The 23,507-nt window shown below is 42.7% G+C and overlaps 2 protein-coding genes across 4 annotated transcripts in view; one reads left to right on the forward strand and one right to left on the reverse strand.

Annotated features, from left to right (window-relative positions):
- The first annotated feature begins 163 nt into the window (after positions 1–163).
- On the forward strand, positions 164–943 carry LOC148330070 (high choriolytic enzyme 1-like). Its single transcript, XM_088305134.1, has one exon. The coding sequence runs from the start codon at positions 164–166 to the stop codon at positions 941–943; it is 780 nt and encodes a 259-aa protein (XP_088161260.1).
- Positions 944–2,529: 1,586 nt separating this feature from the next.
- The window catches only part of LOC148330071 (serine/threonine-protein kinase MARK1-like), a 31,832-nt gene continuing 10,854 nt past the window's right edge, over positions 2,530–23,507 (reverse strand). The window contains exons 4-19 of one of the 3 annotated variants that reach the window (XM_088304679.1): positions 14,366–14,414; positions 13,471–13,536; positions 13,217–13,287; positions 12,094–12,150; positions 11,711–11,947; positions 10,438–10,557; positions 9,990–10,089; positions 9,797–9,909; positions 9,192–9,345; positions 7,780–7,961; positions 7,346–7,437; positions 7,122–7,262; positions 6,089–6,340; positions 5,630–5,656; positions 5,014–5,058; positions 2,530–4,048 (exon numbers count right to left, since the gene is read on the reverse strand). In XM_088304679.1, coding sequence (XP_088160805.1) covers positions 3,703–4,048; positions 5,014–5,058; positions 5,630–5,656; positions 6,089–6,340; positions 7,122–7,262; positions 7,346–7,437; positions 7,780–7,961; positions 9,192–9,345; positions 9,797–9,909; positions 9,990–10,089; positions 10,438–10,557; positions 11,711–11,947; positions 12,094–12,150; positions 13,217–13,287; positions 13,471–13,536; positions 14,366–14,414 — 2,052 coding nt within the window. In that variant the 3' untranslated portion in view covers positions 2,530–3,702. The remainder of the gene's footprint in view (positions 4,049–5,013; positions 5,059–5,629; positions 5,657–6,088; positions 6,341–7,121; positions 7,263–7,345; positions 7,438–7,779; positions 7,962–9,191; positions 9,346–9,796; positions 9,910–9,989; positions 10,090–10,437; positions 10,558–11,710; positions 11,948–12,093; positions 12,151–13,216; positions 13,288–13,470; positions 13,537–14,365; positions 14,415–23,507) is intronic. The other 2 variants (XM_088304680.1, XM_088304681.1) reach the window with 2 other exon arrangements.

A 23,507-nucleotide genomic window follows, 5' to 3' on the forward strand; every position in this document is an offset into this window, starting at 1 on the left:
AAAAAAGCATTGTGTCCAAAATTCTTGTCCACCCTTGAGAGGTTTACATGGATTTAGCAACTCCAAACCCAACCCAAAATCCTTACGTAGCCACACCTGAGAGAGCAGAGTATAAAGAGGCCCGACTCAAATCATAAAAGAGTCTCTCCAGAGAAACTTTAAGATGAGTTGCTACACCAGCTTGCTGATGCTCCTCCTGCTTGGTCTCTCTCAGGCTTGCCAGGAAGAACAAATCCCAGAGCAAGATGAGGAAGACGCAGTTGACATCTCCAGCATAATCCTTTCCGCCAACAATGGCAGTAGCGAGTTTCTCCTGGAAGGAGACATGCTGGTTTCCAGAACGAGGAACGCCATTAAGTGCCGGTACAAGAGCTGCCTGTGGAAGAAAGCCACCAACGGCTATGTGACGATCCCTTACGTCGTGAGCCGGGATTTCCCCGACTGGGAGAAGCAAAAGATTGACACTGCCGTGAGGGCCTTCCACGACAGCACCTGCATCCGCTTCGTGCCCTGGAGCGGCGAGAACGACTACATCAGCGTGGAGAACAAAGTCGGCTGCTACTCCTCTCTGGGAAAGCAGGGCGGCATGCAGGTGGTGTCCATCAACCGCAACGGGTGCCTCTACAACGGCATCATCCAACACGAGCTCAACCACGCTTTGGGCTTCCAGCACGAGCAGACCAGGAGCGACCGCGACAGGTACGTGAGGATCAACTGGGAGAACCTCAACCCGGCCACGTCCTTCAACTTCAACAAGCAGGATACCAACAACCTGAACACCCCGTACGACTACTCCTCCGTCATGCATTATGGAAAAAAAGCCTTCAGCACCAACGGGATGAACACCATCACCCCCATCCCCAACTCCCGCGTCCACATCGGCCAGCGGAGGGGCATGTCCGAGTGGGACATCAAGAGGATCAACTTGCTCTACAATTGTTAAAACAGCTCTTGTGATCTCTTGAGTGTGCTCGCAATAAAGTCAATATCATTTCACTGGCTTTTTTTAGTCTCTTTGCGTGCCACAAGAGTCTAATGAATGATGAAAAAAGAACCAAATATGCAACTTGAGTCAGGGGAGTCTACACTCTTTAACATCTTTCATTTAACACACTAAAAAAATATTCCTTTGTCATTGAAGTAAAGTACAGATGCCTGAAGAATCTACTTCACTGTCATAACAAATAATTGAGTACTTTGTGACACCACTACTAATCACTTTTAATTTGATGTACATTGTACTGAGTATGAATACTTTTCTCACCTCTGGATCAGCGGAGAGGAAACATTTACGGAAAATTACATCCAGTAAATCAGCGACATAAGCTCATGTACATTTGATAACATAGTCAGTCCATATGACAATATTTACAAAAAATATGTAAACAGCATATTGATTAGTATATTTCTACTTTGTGTTAAATGAGGTATGTGTTAAAAACATATATAGACACACCAAACCAAATCCGGGAGAGATCGTCATGAGCCGTTAATGCCGTAAAAACACATTGAGACATAAAACGATTTGGCAAATAAATAATAATGATCGTAATGAAAATGTGTGGGGTATAGAATACTTTTTTAAAAATCGTATTATCGCTAGGAAAAAACCCAACAACTTTTAGAGGTACAAACATTTGAACTAACCTTTCAGTCAGTCGTAGAACTCTCCACTGTCCAGTCGACGCGATGCCTGACGATTATTTAACCAATAACCGTCTTTTGCTTGTTGTCGTCTTAGGTTTTTTTCCTCCTCTATCTGTGCGGCCCAAAACCAAACATTCATTGGGAACCTCCGCTGCAAGTTATTATTCAAAAGTTTGGAATGTAGTTGCTATGCAGCTAGAATGCTATCTTAGATTTTTCGTTTGTATTCTTTAGCAATGAGCATGCAGTTTGGGGCAATGCTGCCTATCACTGGGCAGCCCTGGTACCACAAACAAACGCCAGAATTAAAAAAAATAATAAAATAAAGCGATTTTTTTAAAACACGAGTTTAAAATAAAATAAACACATAATGAACGAATCTCTTTAAAAGTGTACCAAAACGTCAATCAAAACTTGTCTAATTTACATGTTGAACACAATTTACAATTTTTACATTTTCTTTGAATCACCCATTTCGCAGTGTTTTGGTATAATTTTCCAAAAATCTAGTATCTTTTGATCGAACCGCGTGTATCCAGTAACATGATAAAAACAAACAACTCAAATTAATCAGTCGTTTAATTAGTTTCTTTTTTTTTTTATGTATTCATGTGTGCAGATCCCCTGTGACGTTTTGCTTGTTGAACAGTTTTGATCTGGCAAACCTAACCAGAGGATGGAAATAGGTCTTCATTGAGGACCAACTCTCTGGCCCCGTGAGGACGAATTTAAAATATGGCTGATTCAAGAAACTGTCCTATCGTTAATATAGATTAGATAGTTTGTGCCAGCACTATTGATTCTGAAGGTCCTGTGCTAATTAGATTTGACATAGAAACACATTGAGATGAAATCTGATTGTCAACAATCAAATGACAGAAATACAAACAAATAAAATCCTTTTTATTTTCTCCAACAAAGTGCACACCTCATTTCTACAAAGCAGCACATTACAATGTAATGGAATAAATACAATAAAATTTGCTGAATTAACAAAAATAAACCCCAAAAAATAAAAATAAACAGGAGATACACAAGTATCACATTGGTGGAGATGCAGGACCAAACGAGGTTTTCGAGACAAACGTTCTCGTCTTCTTTTTAACTTCTCATGCTTCTTGGCAAACCGATTCAAATGCCTGCTTTTAATGGAACAGAGGACCAGCAAATCTTTTTGAGGGAGGGGAAGAAACAACAGGTGCATACTGTCATAGTGAGAAAACTTGTGCAAAGTGCAGCAAGGGCCTCCACGTTGCCGCTCTTACTGCCGAGAGAAAATAAAGTGAACACATTTTCAGTTTTACTACTACATGGTGCAACTTAGTGTTTTTTCTTTTTCCTCCATAGGCAAATAAACTAGAACACAAAAGGCAAGGGACCTTCTCCCTTTCATATTTCGCAAAATAATTTAGTGCTCTTTAAATAAAATGAAAAACACTATTCTCAAATGGTGGCTTCTTAAAAAAAAACTGAGCAAAAAAGGATAATAATGCTCTAAGAGACATCACTTATATTAGGAACAAAAAAGAAAATAAATCCCATAAAAGAAAATCTGTACACAACTCAAAAATCAATATACAGTACCTGCAGATGTTATGCATACAGTACAATTCTTTTTACATAGTTTTTAGTATGCGCTCCAGCCTGCTCTACTTACGCGCGGAACACAGGTGGAAAAAGCGGCGAGTTACTCAGCGTAAGATCTGGTAGTAGTCGTTTAGAAAACAAACAAACAAAAAAAATAATTATTGCAGGGTGTTCAGCTGCATACTGCATGTTTTGTGTCCTTTGAAAGAGAGAGACACGCACACACACACACACACACACACACACACACACAGGCCTGGACGGACAGTTTCAAACAAATGAAAAAGATGTCGCGCTAAGTCGTCACAGAGGCTCCAAGGAGGCGATCTCCTCTGTGCAGTACATTCGTGGGCAGTATTGCACGCTACCAGCCGAGGCCACCCTGATAATGCGCGGCGGGGACGTACAGTGCATGAATCCAGTGAAGAGATGAGCCCGCGGTGGTTGTTGGCGTCATCGTTTTTCGTGTCACAGTTTGAGCTCGTTGGCAATTTTGCAGGCGATGTTCTTAAAGGCGATGGACGTGCCTGATATCCTCTTGAAGCGCACGCCGTTGAGGGAGAGGCGAGGCAGCTTGCACACCTCCATCTCCCACTGGACCAGGTTGTCCTGGCGCGCGTCGCCGTGCACGCAGAAGAGCAGGAAGCGCTCGCGCTGCTCGTAGTCGCAGCTGTTGGCGTCCAGCACCTTGCGGATCTCCCGCATCATCTCTGAGGGCTCCATGGACGAGGTGGTCTTCATGCTCCAGGTGAAGCGCAGCGAGCGCGGCTTGGAATCCCGACCGCCGTCCTCCTTGGGGTCGCCCGACGCGCTCCTGAGATCACAACAGAGGAGCGTTGCGGTCAAAACATTGTACATGAGATAAACTAATTCATTGCCACCAAAGTAGACAGGAATTAAAGTAATCAACTTGACACTGCGGGGATTATGTTCCAATCCACCCTCGCTTATAAAGTTATCCATCCATCCATTATCTGTTCCGCTTTTCCTCACAAGGGTCGCAGGCGTGCCGGTCGTCTTCGGGCAGTAGGCGGGACACCCTGAACTGGTTGCCGGCCAATCGCAGGGCATACATAGACAAACTGCCATCCGCTCTCACACTCACACCTAGGGACAATTTAGAGTGTCCAATCAACCTGCCATGCATGTTTTTGTAACATGGGAGGAAACCGGAGTACCCGGAGAACACCCACGCAGGCACGGGTAGAACGCGCAAACTCCACACAGGAAGGGGTTCACTTCAGTTCGCCGGATTTGATTGCCTCAGTGCGCATTTGCGTTCCAAGCATATCACAGTCACACCTCTGTGATTGCAGCTGAGTCGAGAAGTCCAAGTCAATTTAGCAGCTGAAACAATTGCTTCCTGGAGTCAATTTCAGAATAAAAACAACTAAGGCATCGCCACCCATGTCCAGTCTTAGTTGTGAAGCTTTCATTCTGAACTTGGCTTTGCAGCGCATTGCACAGCACAAACAACCTGAATAGTGGCCGGCTTGACTTTGCTGGCACTCAGAGAACGGCGGCTATAATGGAGCAGTGGTGGCGTCAGGGACACCGATGCCATCTCGTTCTTCGAACGTTCGTTAAAATACATGAAAGCAGTCTGTGGTGCAAAAAAAGATTGAGCACCGGACCGTTTCGCGTAACGGTGCGAAACCAGCTAGCATATTACCTATTATTTTTTTAGTGACAATTTCCTTGCCAGAGCGTTTAGGCCCCTAATGAGTTTGCGGCAATATCATGCTTTAGCTGAGTTCTGTGTACAAGGCTAAAGCTCACCTGGGTGTTTCTGTCCTGGCACTGGCCTCTCCCTCGCTGGGCACTCTGAAATCAAACCAGGAATAACAACACATTGTTACTCCCGCCAGCTTCATGGAAACACACCACGCACCACCACCAGCATCCTCATTAGTGTGACACGGCGAGGGGCTTCAGGCGTCATGCCAGGAAAGAATCCACACTCCTGGGTGAGCACACAGAGAGACCGACAGCTCCACTAACTGCTCCGCGTCGGTCAAACGCATCACTTTCAAAGACGCCGTCGGGGTTGAGTCTTTTCAACCGCAGAGGTGGGAGAGTAAAGGAGGCACGGGGGGGCGGGGGCGCGCCAACAACATGAGAGGCATGTTACGATGAAGCCGGTGAGGTGTGAGGTTGCTTCTCAAGGCAAGTGGACACAAGGGGGGGGGAGAGAGAGAGACAGAGAGACAGAGAGAGAGAGAGAGAGAGAAAGAAAGAGCAAACGAGCGAGAGAGGGGACATTTAAACAGCATCACAAAAGATAGGTGTCAGTAGGCAAAGGAGATGCTACAGAGGTGCTTGAAGGAGTTATTAAAACTTTTGGTTTGTTTTGTTGTTGTTGGTCGGGCAAGAGGGGCACAAAGTGTTGTCCTACCTCCGAGTGGACCTGAAAGACAGAGCTCTATGCCAAGGCGAGAGGAAGAAAGGAAAAGAAAGGTGTGAGCCAAAGAGCCAGTGGGCGGTAAAGCATGGCAAAAAACTAAATTTTGAATGAGGGTGTGAAACTTGATAGCATTGTCAAGTAGTTTTTCTTCTTCGCCTAAAGAGAAGGATTTTTTTATGCAAAGGAGGTTAGCGTGCCCTTTTTTGGTGAGCCCGTTCCGTTACATAATTATGAGGTGCTGAGGGTTATTTTCAAGGCATTTTGGCTCTTTTGAATGAAATGTGGGAGGAGTTTAAAATTCAAGTGTCTAAAATAGCAACGCCGAAAACACATAAAACAAAACACGTCTCCATAAAAAGAAAAATAAATAAAAATGGGATTGAGATCATATTTATCTTGACAAACTCCGGTGAAATTTGTGTGTCAATTTCACTCCACCCTCCGACTGACCTGCGCACAAACTTGGAGGTGATCTTGCTGATGATGCCGGTGGAGGTTCCCCGTCGCTGCTGCGCCAGGGCGCCCGTGTCGTGGGACAGCGTGGGCGAGGCCGGCGGCCCGTTGTAGGTGGCGCTGCGGCGGTCTCGCAGCTGGGCGCCGTGGAAGGTGCTGCGGCTGGTGGTGCCCCGCGGGAAGCGGTTCTTCTCGGGGGTGCTAATACTGTGTGCAGACGGAGAGGTGGAGGGACCTCTTGGAGAGGAGCTGGGAGGGAAAAAAAAAAAACTTTATACAGATGTCACCTGGTTGATTTATTTTTTTTTCACGAGGCATTTACGGCACGTGCAAGCTTCGGATAAGCTGAGCAGTCAAACAAGAGCTGAAAAATGTTTCATGTACTCCGAAAGATGCCACAAGAATAGCGCAAGTGGGAAGCTAGCAATGTTTTTTCCCCCCTGATTCCGGTTGAGCACTTTTACAAATGGACATCAAATCCATTTCTTCAAAAGTCAAAGACTTGACGTAAACTTCACAACAAGCAGCAGTTTGGCAAAAAAGAGAACAATAAATCCCAAAAAGAAGCCAAGTGCTTGCTTTAGTTTATTGTCACACCGAGTTGAAGTCTACACAAAACATAAAGAATTACCCATGTATTCAAGCAAACCACCAGCTGCTCGCTTAATGTTAACGCACAACACCAAATACCATCAATTGGCTATGAAACGAGACTCAATGTCACGGTAAGTGTAAACTTTTTAGGAGTATCAACACATGCAGACAGAATGCCACACAATTCTTTATCCTCCGCAAAAACAAACAATGAAAATTATAGCAGTTGTCATGCAACAGTCTTCTCTGTTTCATGATCACATCGACGTGTAGCATGTCTGTGTATTCCAATGCCCCCTGGTGGCCAATGTAGAGAATAAGTAGAATAATGCCCATTGAAGATGCGGGGTAACATTTTTTTTTTATTCTGTTCATGTTATGCATTTTTTTAAATTAAAAAACAAAAATTCTGAAAAAATATGAAGTGAGCACTCACCTGGATTTCAACTCTGTGTTGTCATCAATGGGGGGCAGTGTGCTCTTTGAAGGGTGTCCTGAAGATGACATGGACTTGATGTGGCGAGGCCGCGTGGAGGTCACTGCGGTCGACGGGGTGCTGCCCGACACCTCGGTTAAACTGATATGACAGGACCCCCGGTTTCAACATGACACCGTGGTACGGCTCCTCTCGGACTGTGTATGAACTGTTGGTGGAGTTACCTGCTGTCTTTGCCATTAGGAATGGCCGAGTAGCGCTCAGTGGAGGATCGCTCACACACATACGTGTTCCTGCGAGTCATTGATCCGTTGGTCTGTGGAAAGAAAACGGCTACATTACCGTAAAGTGTGTCAACACTGATTCGCTGATTTCAAAGGTGCCAAAGGATTGTGTTGACATGTGAGGGAAGTAGTTTCTATTAGATTAAGGTCAAAGCTGTAATGATTTGGGAGTTCCAAATAGGATCGGCGAACATTTTATTTGATTTGATTATTTTACTACCTACTCACATCTAGTAATTGATTACAACAATACAATTCACTGCTTTAAATCAAGACATTCATTTTATATTGAACACAATTGAAGTTAGCATGTAGCCCTCGACAAATTCTACAGTTTGGAAAATGAATCGCCCAGCCCTGCTCCGAGTCCTCACCCCCACACCACTTGTGGTTTTCTTCCTCTCCTGCACTCCCAGTGGCGAGGCGGGAACGTCTCCCTTGGAAGTGCTGAGCTCCAGTCGGCGGGCTCCGTCCCACTCCTCTCGGTGGTCACTCTCCACGCTCAAAGCCTGACCCCGCCGCGTGTAGGTCACCGCCGGCGGCACAGAGGGACCCACTAAAAAAAAAAAGAGTCAGAGCAAGACAATAATTTGACACAACTAAGCAAAAAAACAGCAGCAGACACCGATTCGAAAGGTCACTGGAGCTGATTCACTGGATGTGTCTCTTCAATAATAAAACCTCACTTTTACCACACACTTCATTAGTTGCGCAATCTTGTCAAAATACCGAATAAACTTAAAATCATTTGTGTCCAATGGCGTCAAAATAATATATATTTATATATATTGGCATTCACTTTCGAGGAAAATTGCCAGTTGTGGAGTTAAATGAGAATAAACCACATATATGTAATAACTCTGAATTAGGCAATTAGACATGTAGTGTAATAAAAAGGAAAATTTAGGCAAAAATGTTTTCGACAACTTCATTGGAACAAAATGTTAAAAAAAAAGAAAACACACTCACACACACACACCAGTGAATTAGATCCATTGTCTCCCTTACCATCAAGCAAAGCCACTGAAAGCCACAATTTACATATGACTGTAGACATCGCCTCCATGTCTAAACCGTGCAACAACACACTCTTTACAATGTGTGACAAAGCAAAGCCGATCACTCCTCATGCTTTGAGATGCTGCTTCGGAGGGAGTGCGAGGAAGCAGCAGGCCAGCCAGCAGAAGTCACCACACAACGGTCCCACATGACAGGAGGAAGCTGCTTTGACATGACTTTCGACAGTGAACTAAACATTAGCAGAACAATGTTACCTCGTCATGAGCACTAGGTTTTAAATAATAATATATATTTTTTTAACAGTATGAAGTCCAAATTTAGAGTTAAAAAACTTCAGTACAGTATCACACTGCATTGAGCTCTGCATTTTTTTTGTTTGTTTTCGTCAGCAGTTCTTTTTTGCCTATGAACTTTCCTTTTTTAACTGATCTACATAAGCCACAAGTCAACAAAGGTTGTTTGAAGGCAATATTTAAAGCAACAGACCAATGTTAACGACAGCGTGAAGACGCTAGAGGGTACAGAAAAGAAAACAGAAGACCTATGAAGCAGAAATTGCTGTACTACCAAATAAAAATGACGATATGAATATTCCACACACTGCGGGTAGATTTGACTGTAACCGAGCAACATGGTGTCAGCAACTCCCCCCCCCCCCCCCCTACGCAGCATTCCGCCAGCAGCACGCTCACAGCTGGGAAGGAATTGGTTACTTTACTTGGCTTGTCTACGACAACACCACCACCACCACCACCATCATCCCCACCATGATCGCTGTAGCGACGCTGCTTCTGATTAGCCGAGATGCTGCGCGTGACTTTGGGATGGGCGGGAGAAATACTGGAGCCGTTGTTGATGTCGCTGGTGGGACGCTGCCGCTGGGCCAGGACGCTGTTGGTTAGAGGCTCGCTCCCCTCGAACTGGCATGAAAGAGTGGTGACATGGTTACATATTTGGATATTGTGGAAATTGAAAATGATCAAATTGATTCGGAACAATCTCTCGTGTATGGAATTCGAAAAGGATGACGTATGACATCAACTTTCCACTTTCTTAAACACTATTATTTCATGTGAGGGCAAGTGAATTTATTGTACTTTCGTTTTGTTACACAACAATTAATTGATTTGTACACTTGTAAGACATTCAAAAATATTAAAATGTTACTTAAAACACTGTCTGTAAAATAATTAAAGATTTGATGGTAACAATTTGTCGTCTTGAATGTGAGCATCAGTCTTGGAAAATTTTGTTTGACTCAATTCATACACTGCCGTGGATCGTGCGTTGAAAAAACAGCTGGCAGTGAATGAAACAAGGTTAAATTGCATTTAACACCAGTGATGATGTCGAGATGAGAAAGAATCTGACCTCTGGTGCTTTTCTTCCCAGCAGTAGATAAGTGGCCATGACATCATCGTACTTCTGGCTTTGTAAGGACTCTGTGATCTCATCTTTAGGGAAGCCCATGGTCACCATGAGCTCTGTCGGTAAAAGGAAAATAACTGAGTTAAGTCTCGCAAGGACGACCTTGACAATGACCACACCGTACGTCAAAACGCACCTATTCTGGTCGTGTCGTTGAAGTCGGCCTCGGGCTCGATGTACGGCTTCAGCTCCTCCTCCTCGTGACCCACGTTCATCCAGTGGTCTTTCATGATTTGCTACCAAAGACAATCCAAATGTTTTTGTTTTTTTTCCCACTCATGACGGCCTCTAATGACACATAATCATGACTCGGGGCTGTGTGCAACATTTCAAACATTGTAATCACAAGCACAGCTGAATCACAAACTGATCAATTGTCATTAGCGCGGCGCATCGGCGTGGTTTATGGAACAAGTTCAGCGGCGGTATTGAGTGTGAGCTGACAACAACATCATGTTTACAATGATTCATTTAAGTCGGCTAACTTTTGCCCCTACGCACAAACAGAACAGGCACGCTCCAAGTGCCTCAGCCGCCCTATCTGAAAAATCGGCATGGCGTGAACGGTAACAATGCAAAAATACCTCCAAACTGCCACGCTTGACTGGGTTGAGCACCAGTAGTTTTTTCAGCAGGTTTTCACAGTCTGTGGACATGTAGAAAGGGATTCGGTACTTCCCCCGCAGGACACGCTCTCTCAGCTCCTGCATGGTGAGCAACAAATGGTGATATAAAAATATTATATGTGATCTGCAGTGATGGTTGACATTACTTGCAGAGGAAAAAGAATACATGCATGGAAGTATTAGTATACTGTCTGTCTGCATGTTTTGCTGCACTGTTTGTGTTCACATATCTTTTGCTTAAAGGGGAATAACTACCGATGTTAGTTTTTGTTAGCCAGACTCTGGCACATTGCGTGCTAGCATTAAGCAAGTGGACTTGATAAGGCAAACTTATGTCGTCGGTCTAAATAAAAATTGTGCAATTGTCTATATTGAATGTTTTGTTTCACATTAAGCTCCAAGTTGGGAGTGACTTTTTTGAAGAACTGTTGACTATCTGGCGTTTGTCGTGAGGTTCGCTACCACCATCTAGTGTCCCTGACGAAAAGGTTCCCTATCAAATACAGAAATTAGGGCCAGTTTATTGTAATTTAAAGATTAAAAGGGGGCATGGAAATGTGGAAAAAGCATGTTCTTTTAAATTAAACTGAATCAGCCAGTGGTGACGTTGCACAAGTGGCATTGATTTGCAGTCTGGATGCCAAGGTGTGAACAGCTACTGCTTTGGAGGAAGTCTCCAGAATGCTCTAATAAAAATGAATGCGTATCAAGCTGAACTTAGTGCAAGCATGAGAGGGTAAGCCCCTCGCCGCTCAAAACCAGTGCTATATATTCATATTCATTACGAAAAAAAAAAAAAAAAAGTTCTTATGATATAATCAGCCACAACATTGCACCCCCAATTTTGGTGTACATTCTGAGAATGACTTCCTTACACACAAACCAACGAGTGCTCCTAGACTGATAGAAACATTGCCTCCATACCAGGGGCCAAAAAACATAGCGATGAAAATGAATTAAAAGTGTATCACGTTTCCACTCTGTAAACTGCTGCTGCATCATGAATCATTTCGACAGTTGTGCATTACTGAAGTAGGGCAGATAATCCTCCGGGGAGTCTCGCTTTCCCCAATGATAGAAACAGGAAATTCCACTCTTAATCTGTTTATTTAGGAAACAGAATCATGTTGATGCATGTATACTAAAAAAAAAATAAAAAATAAGAAACATCCAGTTGGGTAATACCCAACTCACTTGGAGGGTAATTCTATCGTACATAACGTGTACGCACCTTGAGGTTTTGCCCGTCGAAGGGCAGGGAGCCGCTGACCAGCGTGTAGAGGATGACGCCGAGGCTCCACACGTCCACTTCGGGTCCGTCGTACTTCTTCCCTTGGAAGAGTTCCGGGGCGGCGTAGGGTGGAGAACCGCAGAAGGTGTCCAGCTTGCTGCCCACGGTGAACTCGTTGCTGAAGCCGAAATCCGCTATCTTGATGTTCATGTCGGCGTCCAATAGCAAATTCTCGGCCTGAGGGGGAGATCCAAAATATTCCGCTTGGATGAACGTGGCCACGTAAAATACATTTAGCACGTTTTCACCAGGAGGCGCATGCTCGCAGAACGAGCGAGGCCGCCATTCGTTCATCGTATGAAAAAGAGGAGTTGGCTCGTCACCTTTAGATCCCGGTGAACTATCCTCCTCTGGTGGCAATACTGCACGGCGGACACAATCTGAAACACAAACGTCACAGCTTTATCATAATGTCATCTAGGGCATGTAACATTTTTCTCAGGCTGGAAATGCTGTCATATGACGGTGATCACATGACCATCTCCCGCTCTAACGTGTACATTTTGCGAACGTTCAGTATTCAAGCTGTCCATTGGCGGTGAATATGAATCACTGAATTAAAAATAGAACATTTTTAAAAATATGTAATACAGAAGAGCAGCTTTCTTGTTCAGTATCTTTTAACTGAATTAATTATAGTTTTTTATTTTATTTTAACATATTTCAGTGTTAATTGTCAAACTCATATTATAAAAAAGAAATACTTTTTAAGAATAAAACCTGTTTGAACTTTTTTTAAATCCAGTACCACACATTTAATACTTTTCAAGTGCAGTAATTTGTAAGTAGACTACATCTGTATTTAACTCTGCAATACAATGAAATAAATTCTCATTTTATGTTAAGGCACTGCATATTTTTCAACATTTGTTGAAGTAGAATTTACATTTAACCTTTACATTTAAGCAATAAATATAAAATATTTTCTAGACGGAAATTAAGGAGGGTCACATAATTTCCAGCTGATGATTTTTTTTTTTTAATTATTTTTTAATTTTAAAAGGTCACTAAGCAATTCAGTAATCCTGAGCATCCTGAGAGTTGGTGAGCTATTTATTTTCCTTCGGTGTTACTTGGGCTGCTCTAGCCTACGTGGGGATTGTGCAATTGTACCGAACGTTATGCACACCGAAACACTCATACAAGCCTCCAAACACAGAGTGAGTCATCTTTTCCTTTTAAATAGCGATATTGTGGTTGTGAAAGAAGTGGATTATCCGACAAATGGGCTTGACTACTGTGAATAAAAGGCACATTCATTCGCTGGGTTTTGCTGTCAAATGAGCATCGGAGGGGGCCATTGGATCAATGCCGATGGCGCGCCACTGGGTGACAGCACAAGCAGCTGCAGAGTGTGAGTGAGGAGAGACGCTCCAGCTTTCCTCCGCAGTCAGTGACACAGCATGATCTTGGTGCATGACGCGGCTGTCGCTGTCGCTGACTCACCTGCCTGAATTTGGCCCTGGCCTCCTTCTCCTTCATCCTGCCATGAGCCACCAGGTAGTCAAACACCTCACCTGTAGCACACGGAAGAAGTTTTGCGTGTATTTAGGGTATGTGGACTGAGAACATGTTGGACTCATTCGAGGAGGTGGGGCGTGGCTCAAGGGGGGGAGCTGCAGTTGCAGCGTGGTTTGGTAGGTGTGCACGCAACTCTAGTATGGTGCAGGCGCATTCGCAAAGTCAACAGTGTCACTCACCACCACTGGCGTATTCCATCACCAAATAGAGCGTCTTCTCCGTTTCGATCACCTCAAATAGTTTTACTGCAGAGAGCAAAAAACAGATAAACTGGAGCTTTTTTTTTTTTTTTAATAAACAGCACACATCATCAGAGAAGACATAAACTTAGCCATTTATTTTCTAATTTTGAAGCAATGTCCAGTTTGTTTGTATGATTGGGATGCAATCCCATTGAAGGTTACTTATCAGGATTAAGCTTGGCTAAGAGCCATAGCATAAGTTAAAAAAAAAAGTTTACTAACATTATATTTATTAGTTTAAAAAAAATACATAAAATTCATCAGGTAAATGTAATTATTGAAATAATCACACATAATTCTGCATTTTATTTAACTATTTCAAAGAAAACAGTACAAGATGATAATTGGATACAATTGCATTATATGTTTATAGAAAATCATTGCATCGCGCAAATATAAAAAGTAATTATTTTCATTATTTCTTTGTAGATATTTTAAACAACTGTATTTGATTTTCCCCACCCCAAAAATACAGCTTCGTTAATAAGACTTTTTTTCAGTATTACAAAAATAAAAAATATATTTTTATTTAGTCTAGCTGTCAAACGAATGAGCATGTGATAGAAAATAACAATTCTAAATAAAAACAATATATGACATATAAACACTAACCTAAAAAAACAACAACAAAAAAAAGTACCCCAAATTGTGTCAGAAAGGGATTACACAACTTTTGGGGTGATTCATCTAAACCCAAAAATTGTGTCACATGAATTACACCTGCAAAACAACCCATTTGAACAAAGCCCACAAAAATTGGGTTGTTTTGCGGGTTATTCATTGAAGTTAAAGTACGCCATGTTTAATATCATTACCAAGTGTTGGAACTTACCAATATTTGGATGATTCAGTAACTTCATTATTCGCACTTCCCTGAAGAGCTGTTGACACACACACAGACATTTGTCTTTTTGAAAATTGCTGATGAGGCGTGTTTGCAAAATGCCATTACGCGAACAACTCCAGCACACAAAGTTGCAAAGTGGATTAGACGGGAGGACTGGGGCATCATGGGACTTGGGTGCTATGTAAAGCAACATGACTGATGCGCTGGCAATAAGTCTTGCTCTCAAGGATGATGAGCAGCGTAAAAAAGAAAGAAATCAAAATCTCCACCGACACATTGCAGTATCAGTAGACAAGCTACCAGCCAGCCCAATCCAATAAAATCATGCGCGCTCATCTTTGTTCTGCCTGCATCATGTTTATCGACTGACTGCAGAGCTTTAAGAGCAGCTTGGCGTCATGTCAGACGAGCTCCTGCAGCCACTTAGAGGTGCTGTTGAATCATTTACATTCTGCTGACTGCCCCCCCCCCCGACGCTTTCATAAAGGAACTCTGCTACCTTTTGACGTCAACGGTGATGTCAGTCTATGGCGGCCATTTTTGCTTACCTACTGCTATAATTTATATTTGTCAAGTATTATGTTATGCATAAGCGAGTAAATGGAGCACATGTGATTCTAGGCTGTGCCCGACCCAATTGGGACCTCTCAGGTAGTTTTTCTGCTAATTCTGTCTTAGGCTGTTCAGGCTTCTACTGCTCTTTCAGGCGCCTCTTGTCACATTAAGACTCCCCAAAACAACTCCCAACGAGAAATGAGCACATAATTTGTTCATTTATACAGTTTAATAGAGTGCAACCTCATAATAAATATTCCCCATTTAAATTAATTAAAATTCCATTAATACGCTGCAGCCTGCCCAAAAACACATTTTTGGCGACTGTTTTTCATTTAAAAAAAAAAGAAAAATTATATATTGGATAAAAGTACGATAAAACATTATGAAACAATGCAAATATTTGGTTTTCTAAAGTGTAATTACTATACTGAATAAGTATTTCTATGTTGGATGTGCACCTTTAACTGATTCATTGCCAGCCCAGTAAAAATAGATTTTTGACGTCTACAGCCGTCGATGGCAGTGAGTGAGTTGAGGGGTGTGGCCTAGTAGTGACATCAAGCGCTGCAGTCGGGTCGGTTAGTTCAGCGCGAGCGCCTTGGTAGGGATTGTGGCTTACAGCAGGACATTGCGCATCTAAGTGACCAATGAAAACACATTTTACTACGCGGCATTTTAAACTATTTACATTTACATGTAATGTTTAACTTGAATCGTCTTCAGTTAAAAGTTGAGAGGAACAAACTATAAGAGACTTGAGGTGATCACTGTGAAGATTTTTACCAGAAATGTAAATCATGCTGTCTGGATATTCCATAATAGCATATTGTGACAATATGGTTTTTCTAAGTTATGATATGCGATTGCCACCCAATTTACATAAATATAAGACATCTAACACGTATTCACGACCACATGCCAGACCATACGGCGCCTCTTTCTCACATTTCCAGCATTCAGAGTGCAAGGTCATAAATCACTCCAAACGTGAAATGATCCTTTGATCAATTTTCCATTGCAATACTTTGAAGGCCAAACTAAATGGTTAAGTGGATTCTATGATCTTTTGTCATGACCATGCTTTCTATTCTTCATAATTGTCTGCCCACTTATTGAAAAAGCCTTTTAAACAAATCACGCGGCAAATTGACGGTTTGTAAAAAGCTTGTTTAATCAACCACAATTACCCAACATAAGAAGAGAAGAGCCTGACGTAGAAGACAATAAACAGACAGGCCATGGCCTCAGCTCATGTGACCTCGCCATCAAGACGGACATTCTTCATCCTTATGAATGAGGGTTGGACTAAAGACTCGCTATCTCATCTTGATGTCTGCCTCTTCCTGCCTCCCCCGTTTTCTCTCTCACTCGATCTCTCATCACTGCCTCAAAGCCCCTCACATGGGAAGCACGCGTGCAGCCGCTCGGAAGTGAAAATTACAACAAATCTGAGGAGAGCTGTGCAAAATGACCGACGGGGTGGCGGTCAATAGCGATGTTGTCACCGCCGAGGCTGATGGGGCATAATGAGATCTTTGATGGGGCCCCGGTATCAATGTCAATAATATCCACAGGCGCACGGCGGAGTCACACAGCGCCCCTTTAAGCCATTTTTAGGCTCGTTCTGGAATGTATTCCCTTCCTTTAATAAAACGACTTAAAAGACAACTTTGAAGAAAGCGCTCCAAAATGATGGCAAAAACAAAACGCTAATTACACAAATATGACAATACGCACATTGTTCAACACGCCTGCATTTCAGTAGTCTGTGCCAGTGACCTACTTCCAACCACCCAGGGGCACCTAGACTTCCAAACTAGCCTTAATTACAGCAGTGTCCCTACACGCAAAGCAACACATATCAGACTGAGAACACTTACACAGACTGGCTGGACTATTTCAGTCACAGATGCTCCTCCAACAAGGACATTATTGTTTGGAAGTCCTCATTGCTCTAATGAGCATGTGTAGTGTGGTGTATGCACCTAGGTCAAGCGTGAATCGTGTCTCAAAAAGAATCATGCCCTGCCATTGAATATGTTTCTTATTTCAGTAGTGTAGAAGTGCACTGCCTCATAGTGGGAACTGAAAAATTACGTGTTACCTTGACTTTTTAAATATTTTTTTAAAAGACTTGGTCAAAACACTGCATTCAACTGGAAATGGGTACCTAATGATGTGTCCGGTGGGTAATTATGCCACACTTCCAAAACAAAATTTACGTTTGGAAAAAAAAACACACACACACAGGGAGCAGTAAAAAGGCATCCATGAACACATCGAGTCATAAATAAATGCACGACTAAGCAGCCTCAACATTTGACGTGTCCGCCCAATTGCTTTCCGCTCATCTGAACCAAACCAAAGCCGTCGTCGGGCCCCAGGCTGGCCGGCATCTCATTGGCTAACGCAGCGTGGCAGGCACGAGATCCACGTAAACAGCCATTATGGAAGCGTGGCCTGACGCCGGGCTATTTAGAAAACACACAATCGAGGCAGGACATTTCTCTCAATGAGCGTCATCGACTTCAGTTGTCGGCCATCGAAAGCAAAGCTCGCGGCTTTACCGATTGCCGACCTGTATGGAGCTTGTGTTTGGATGCCAGTGGTCTGAAACGGCATTTCAGCTTTGAAAATAAACAGTTCTTATTTACAGATTAGGGTGAGAGAGTCAGACAGAGCAAAGCGGGATGATGGGACGGTGGGCAAAGACGGACGGGATTAACAGAGAGGCCTATTTTAAGGATAGAATGCCGAAAAAAAATGAGAGCATCAACATTCCAGACCACAGATGTCATATGATGCGTTTCCTCTGGCGGATCTCAGGAGGTGCTTTGGAAGCTCGTGCCGACCTCATTTCCTGTGTGCAGTCAAAGCGCCGCAGCGTCAGTCACGATGGGCCGGAGGATGCCACCGGGCCATACGGAAACAGAGCCGTTATTTTTCCGAAGCGGATCACTTACTATGGCAGTGAAAAACTGAGAGACTAATGTGTTATGAATAAATCAGTCATATTTTGTGATGTGTATTCTGTATGCGGACTTGAGAGCTCAGACTTAAGATACGTGCGCCGCATAGTGGCAGGTGACTCAATTCACTGAACGACAAACTATAAGAGAAGAAATATTCACATTCGCAATTAGCATGCGCAATAGATGGCAATGTTTTCACTCAGTAATGAATATCTGTAGACCGATAACACGCACAGGCTTATATTCTTTATCCTCTGCAAAGAATGCCTAATATTCCATGTTGAGAAGCCGAGAGGAGCTGAGTCTCCAGCAAGGTTGTTTTAGTTGACGAAAAGTAACAATATAAACGAAAAATCTTTTAAAAAAAAAAATCTTTAAAAGAAAAAATGCGTTTAAAAACAAAAACTATCTAACGTCAATTTACGTTTACAAGTGCGACAAACGATAATGACCGTAACAATTGTGTTTGTCTGCGACTACACATCTCAGGGAATATTTTTGGACAATTTTAAGTTAATGTCTTTAAACAATTAAGCAGTTATTGAATTGTTGTAGATTCGTTTTATAATCAATTAGATTAATCAATTGATTTTGACAAATCCATTTGTGATTGCTAATCGCGATCATATAATCCCAAAGCCCAAATACGAAGTGAAAAGTATCCAAACAGAGGATTTAGATATGCTGCCTTCTGTGACTGGCAGAGAAAGAAGCTGTACTTACGTCTTCAATGTATGTGGGAAAAAAAAATGTACAAAATCCACTCATCTCAGGAAAAGACACTAAGGCCAATTTCCCCTTCACCAGTCCCCCAAGTAGGTAAACAAAAGGATAAATACAAAAGTACCCTTTGTGCAACATTGGGAACGGAATGGGAAGAATACAAATTGTGTCTTTTCCAAACAAAGCGTGTCCTTTTCTTTTTATAACAGCCGTGAGCCAGGAAGAAAAAAACTGAAAAAAAAAAACCCACTGGCTGTCCTCCATCGTTGTTCTTTGTTTACTATCCCTCATCATGGTAGAAATCATTGGTCGGCTGCAATGTGTCGCAGCGTTGTCGTCACGCAGCGACGAAAAAATAGTTCACCATTGTAAGCTTAAACTACTCGATAGACACGTGGGTCAAGTTTGAGAATTGCTATCCTTCTGCATGAAGCAAAAAAATCTGCTTCTGTACATGCAGCGCTATAAGATGTGACTGTAGTGCCAGATGGCGAACACATCGCGGCTCCTTTGGGGCCACAAAAAGAGAACTTAGTGTCAGATTGAAAGACTACCATAAAAGCGCCAGGGGAGGAAATCCGCAAACTAAATCAGTCACGCAGGAGCCCCCAAAAATGATATAAAAAAATGACAACCCAAAAATGTTTCCTTCATTATATTGAGTTCAGTCCCTGTGGTTTTTAACAACACCAAAAGATGCACAGTCGGGGAAATAAAATAATTCTTTGCATTATACGATTAACATCCAGGTTTCAACAAACTCACATGGTGAACAAGACAAGCAAATCATGTTCGGCCTTCTGCGGCATTTGAAGGATGCTGTAGCCTTAGCCTGTCATGCATGTAGCGACACCTGAGTCACTCATCAATATCGAGGACTGCATGTTGCTCTTAGCCGCTTTTAGAAACAGCCCGCTCAGCAACACAGGAAGCCATATTTAACACGACACGCGCACTTGTGATCAATCTTGACAATGACGCCAACCAGAGCAGCACTAATAGAACTGTCGCACAATATTCTCCTGCCGCAGATATTTTGCATGAAAAAATCTTTTTTTTTTAGACTTTCCCGGTTCATTGTTGCAAGCAGTCCCTCGTTTACACTTGCTTTACGTAGACAGAACAGCAATACAAAATACGCATATGAGGCGAGGGCAGTATTTTTTTTTTGTCCATTTGAAGTCCTCATGTTCTAAACTGTAGCATCTGTGACTTGGAACGCGTGTTGCCTCGAAAGGCTTTGCCTGGCCTCTCGTCGGAGTCAGCGAATGAGCATGTAGAGTTGGTCGTGTTGACTCAGGGTCGCACTGGCTATTAAGTGGCTAACCATTAGCCACTCCGTGTGTTGATTTACCCGGCGGAAGTTGTGGTCATTGGCAGCTTTGGAGCGCATGTGCTTATGTGTTTGCTTTCTTACGGTTTGTTCAGTAAAGTGATTAAAAGTGCACCAGCGGCTGTGTGTATCCTTGACCACTTGTGGAAAGATTACAATATGTTCTAGCTAGTGGTGCTATGACATTATGTTGTTTAATTTACTCATCTTTGAAGACGGGCCACATTGTAGTTATGGTTGCCCTCAGAGGGCCGTTATGACTGTGAACCCAACAAATTCCATAATTCAGTCAGTAATTGTTTGTTCAACAATTCTTCAAATTATTGGTAACAAATAAATGTCAATATCTCATATCTTAATGTTAAAAGTGAAAAAAATGTGCTAGAAACGAGAAGTTGATGCCTTTCGCGGGCCACATAAAAATGAGGTTGTGGGCCAGATCTGGCCCCCGGGCCTTGTGTTGCACACCAGTGGTTTAACGTGTCAGTTTTACAGTCAACTTCAACCGGCCGTGCAGACTCCAAGCTATATATTAAAAGGTGTGTTTTAATTAGTTTAAATGTGATTCAAAAGTGTGTAACATTTAATTCCTAGGTCTCTCAACGTCCTGGATTTTCACCTGTTGCGAGCTGGTGAGGGTCGGTCGCCCACCTTAAGTCGTGCCATCTTATGCGCCAGCTTCTTATATAGTGAACGTTCATTCATTACTAAAATGATGTCCTTGTGTGCAAATATAAGAGCGGCTCAAACACCCCCAACCAACGTCGTCAAAGAATGACCAAACATCTAAACCAGACATGCCTCTAAAAGCTCTGTGGACTCTAATTAGCATCACCCGGTTGGCACGTGAAACCCGGCAACACTTGACGGCCCAGAAACAATGCTGACGCTTTAGCGCCCGCCTCACATGTCAGTCGGCCAAGAGACCAAAAGTTGACTGTGGGCGTTCCCGTTGAACACAGCCCGAGGAGCGCCGTTCCCAAGGATGCCATAGGACACGCGGAGTCAATGAGGTCATCGATTCAGCCCAGGAGACGACTGCTGCATTATAAGACTCGCACGTCTGCATTGCAGATGGGCCTTCTGTATACAGTTACAGTCATCCATAAGAGGAGAACTGGACGACTTTGAAATATGCAAATAGCTACACCACAAAATTAGGTATTGGACAGCATCATACTAAGACATTACTCCCGCTTATCATAGCATCAGAATCATTGTGCCGTTTTTTTTTGTTTTTTTTGGTGCAGAGAATGCAAAGGATGGATGTTTTATATTCAATACAGAAGTCTTTTTCATTCAAATAATAGCACAGGTGAGTGATTCGGGTCATAGGAACGGAACTCGTAAAACGAACACCACTTGTATAAAGTTTTACGATGTTTGCCTTTTGATCGACCTCAGTGGAGGAACGAGACATAAGTGTTGTTGTTGTTATTTCTTAGTGGGCAGATTGAATTGGAATTGGAACAACCTTCTGAAACAAACTCCGCTTCACATCCTGTTAAGTCATAAATATGACAAGCACGCTTATTTTTAATTCGACAAATAAGTGATAAACGGTTGCATCCAAAAAACAAAACAAAACAAACAAAAAACCTAATCATTTACCCTTCATAAAACTCCAAAGGACATCTACTTGCGTTGACCTGCTCGGAACAACCGAAGCAGACATCAGAAAGGCGCGCTGAATAATTCATCGCAGAGAGCTGATTGGTCAGCGCTCTCACAACATGATAATGACGTCGCTGCCGCGTGTCGTCACCGGGCAGCGGACAATCTGACCGATCATCTTGGAACCTGGACTGAACTCAAATTGAGAATCGTCCAGCCGCTCGCACATAAAAGCGGCGGAGATGTTCATTACCGCGATGTGTGTGCACAGATTACAAACCACATAATAGGCCGTTAAACAAAAGGGCCCGCACGCTGAAATGAATCTCGGTCAGATGAGATGAGCGTCTCTTTTTGTGCTGATTAGCTGAACAATTGCAGTCAGATCCCATTATGATCAAAGTCAATTACAGATGTGCTGGTGGACGGAGAGCAGCACTGGTGGGGCGACACAATCCACACAGATAATTCCGCAACAATGGAAAAACATTTGTCTTTGTCGTTTGCATGACTTCCACCAAGAGATATTTTGCATCATCACGTCGTGTGTTACTTCCACAGGAGTTTGACAATAATTCAACTCTGAAAGGAATTGATTGTCCCCGCAGCATCATTAGATTCCTGCAAGCCAATGAAAAATGTGGCGACTATGCACGACCGGTTGTTCATTTAAACAAACCCCATCATTTTGTTTTACACGTTTGCTATCTTAATCACAACGCAAAACACGTGTAGGCAAACGTAACAATACTCACGCATATATTCTTTATCCTCTAACGGCACTTCATCTTACTGAGTAGTTATGACCGTCTTTATATATTAGGGATGAAGCGATAATGCCGATATTGTGATATTGAAACTGCCACGATATCGTTGTCGTGTTACAATATTAAAAGCAGCACATGCCTGTTAAAACACATTTTTAATTGTTTTTCGTCTGCTTGAGCCGAACACAGCGTTTTAACCCATGATACTTTGCGCCGCTGAGCCAATAGGAACACATGACAATAAAATGACTAGCCAAGCCTATTTGGCATTTCTGTTATTCCACACAAAAACATGTTTTGTTTTTTTTCCAATACCATGAATTCTTTTTTCCCAATATTGTGACTTTTTAAACTGTTTTTATATTGCCACACAACAAACAATATCGTGATAATGTCGTGGATATTGCTAGATCACTAACATACAGTACAGTAAATAGTAAATACGGTATTTTCTCTGGACTTCAGTAGAACACTCGATTACTAAAATTTTCAATAAAAGCAAATCACATTTGACTACTTTTCTGGTAGCGATGCAAAAAAAAAAAAAACAGATTTCCCTTACCGCCACTTTAATATCGATGAGATATTGTATTCACGTGGGCCATTGCAGCAGAGCCAAGAGATGCATCAAGGTATTAACTGCCGTTTTTACAGGGCGTGATTGCCGTAATGGCCCTTTAATGCGCGTCTACGACAGCCGCGTGGCAATTTGTTCGTCATCTACTACATGCCAGATTTAAGAGAGGTGAGCTGTGATAATGTGATGTGCAGAGGAATAAAGCGCCTCTGCCAGACAAGCCGCAGTATTTTTAGATGCAAAACTCAAAGCAGGTGGCTCACACATACGCGAGCAGCAGCATTATTCCACTTGCCTAGAAGGAGTTATTTTGTTTTATTTTATTTATTTTTTTTAAATCGGCGTGTGGGGGTGTGTGTGTGTGAGCAATCATGAGAATCGGCTTGATTTAGAATCAGGAAACAGTCCCTGTTGTTGTAATTGGTCATGACTGTTTGACAAATGGTAAGGGACACAAAGAGGCAGGCGGCTTTATTTTTAGCGGCGGTCAAACCATAAAACAAGCTGTTTGTCAAAAGTGGTGGGCGTGGCTGAAGGGGAAGGGAAGTGGAGGTGAGATCAAACACACCCTGAGGTTAGTATG

This window comes from Idiotropiscis lumnitzeri, chromosome 9 (assembly GCF_059441095.1).
Source record: "Idiotropiscis lumnitzeri isolate Australia: NSW breed Sydney's pygmy pipehorse chromosome 9, RoL_Ilum_1.0, whole genome shotgun sequence".
In the NCBI taxonomy this organism is placed as follows: domain Eukaryota; kingdom Metazoa; phylum Chordata; class Actinopteri; order Syngnathiformes; family Syngnathidae; genus Idiotropiscis; species Idiotropiscis lumnitzeri.

Coding starts and splice junctions, on each gene's coding strand:
- LOC148330070 (XM_088305134.1), top strand. CDS start 164: ATGAGTTGCTACACCAGCTTGCTGATGCTCCTCCTGCTTGGTCTCTCT.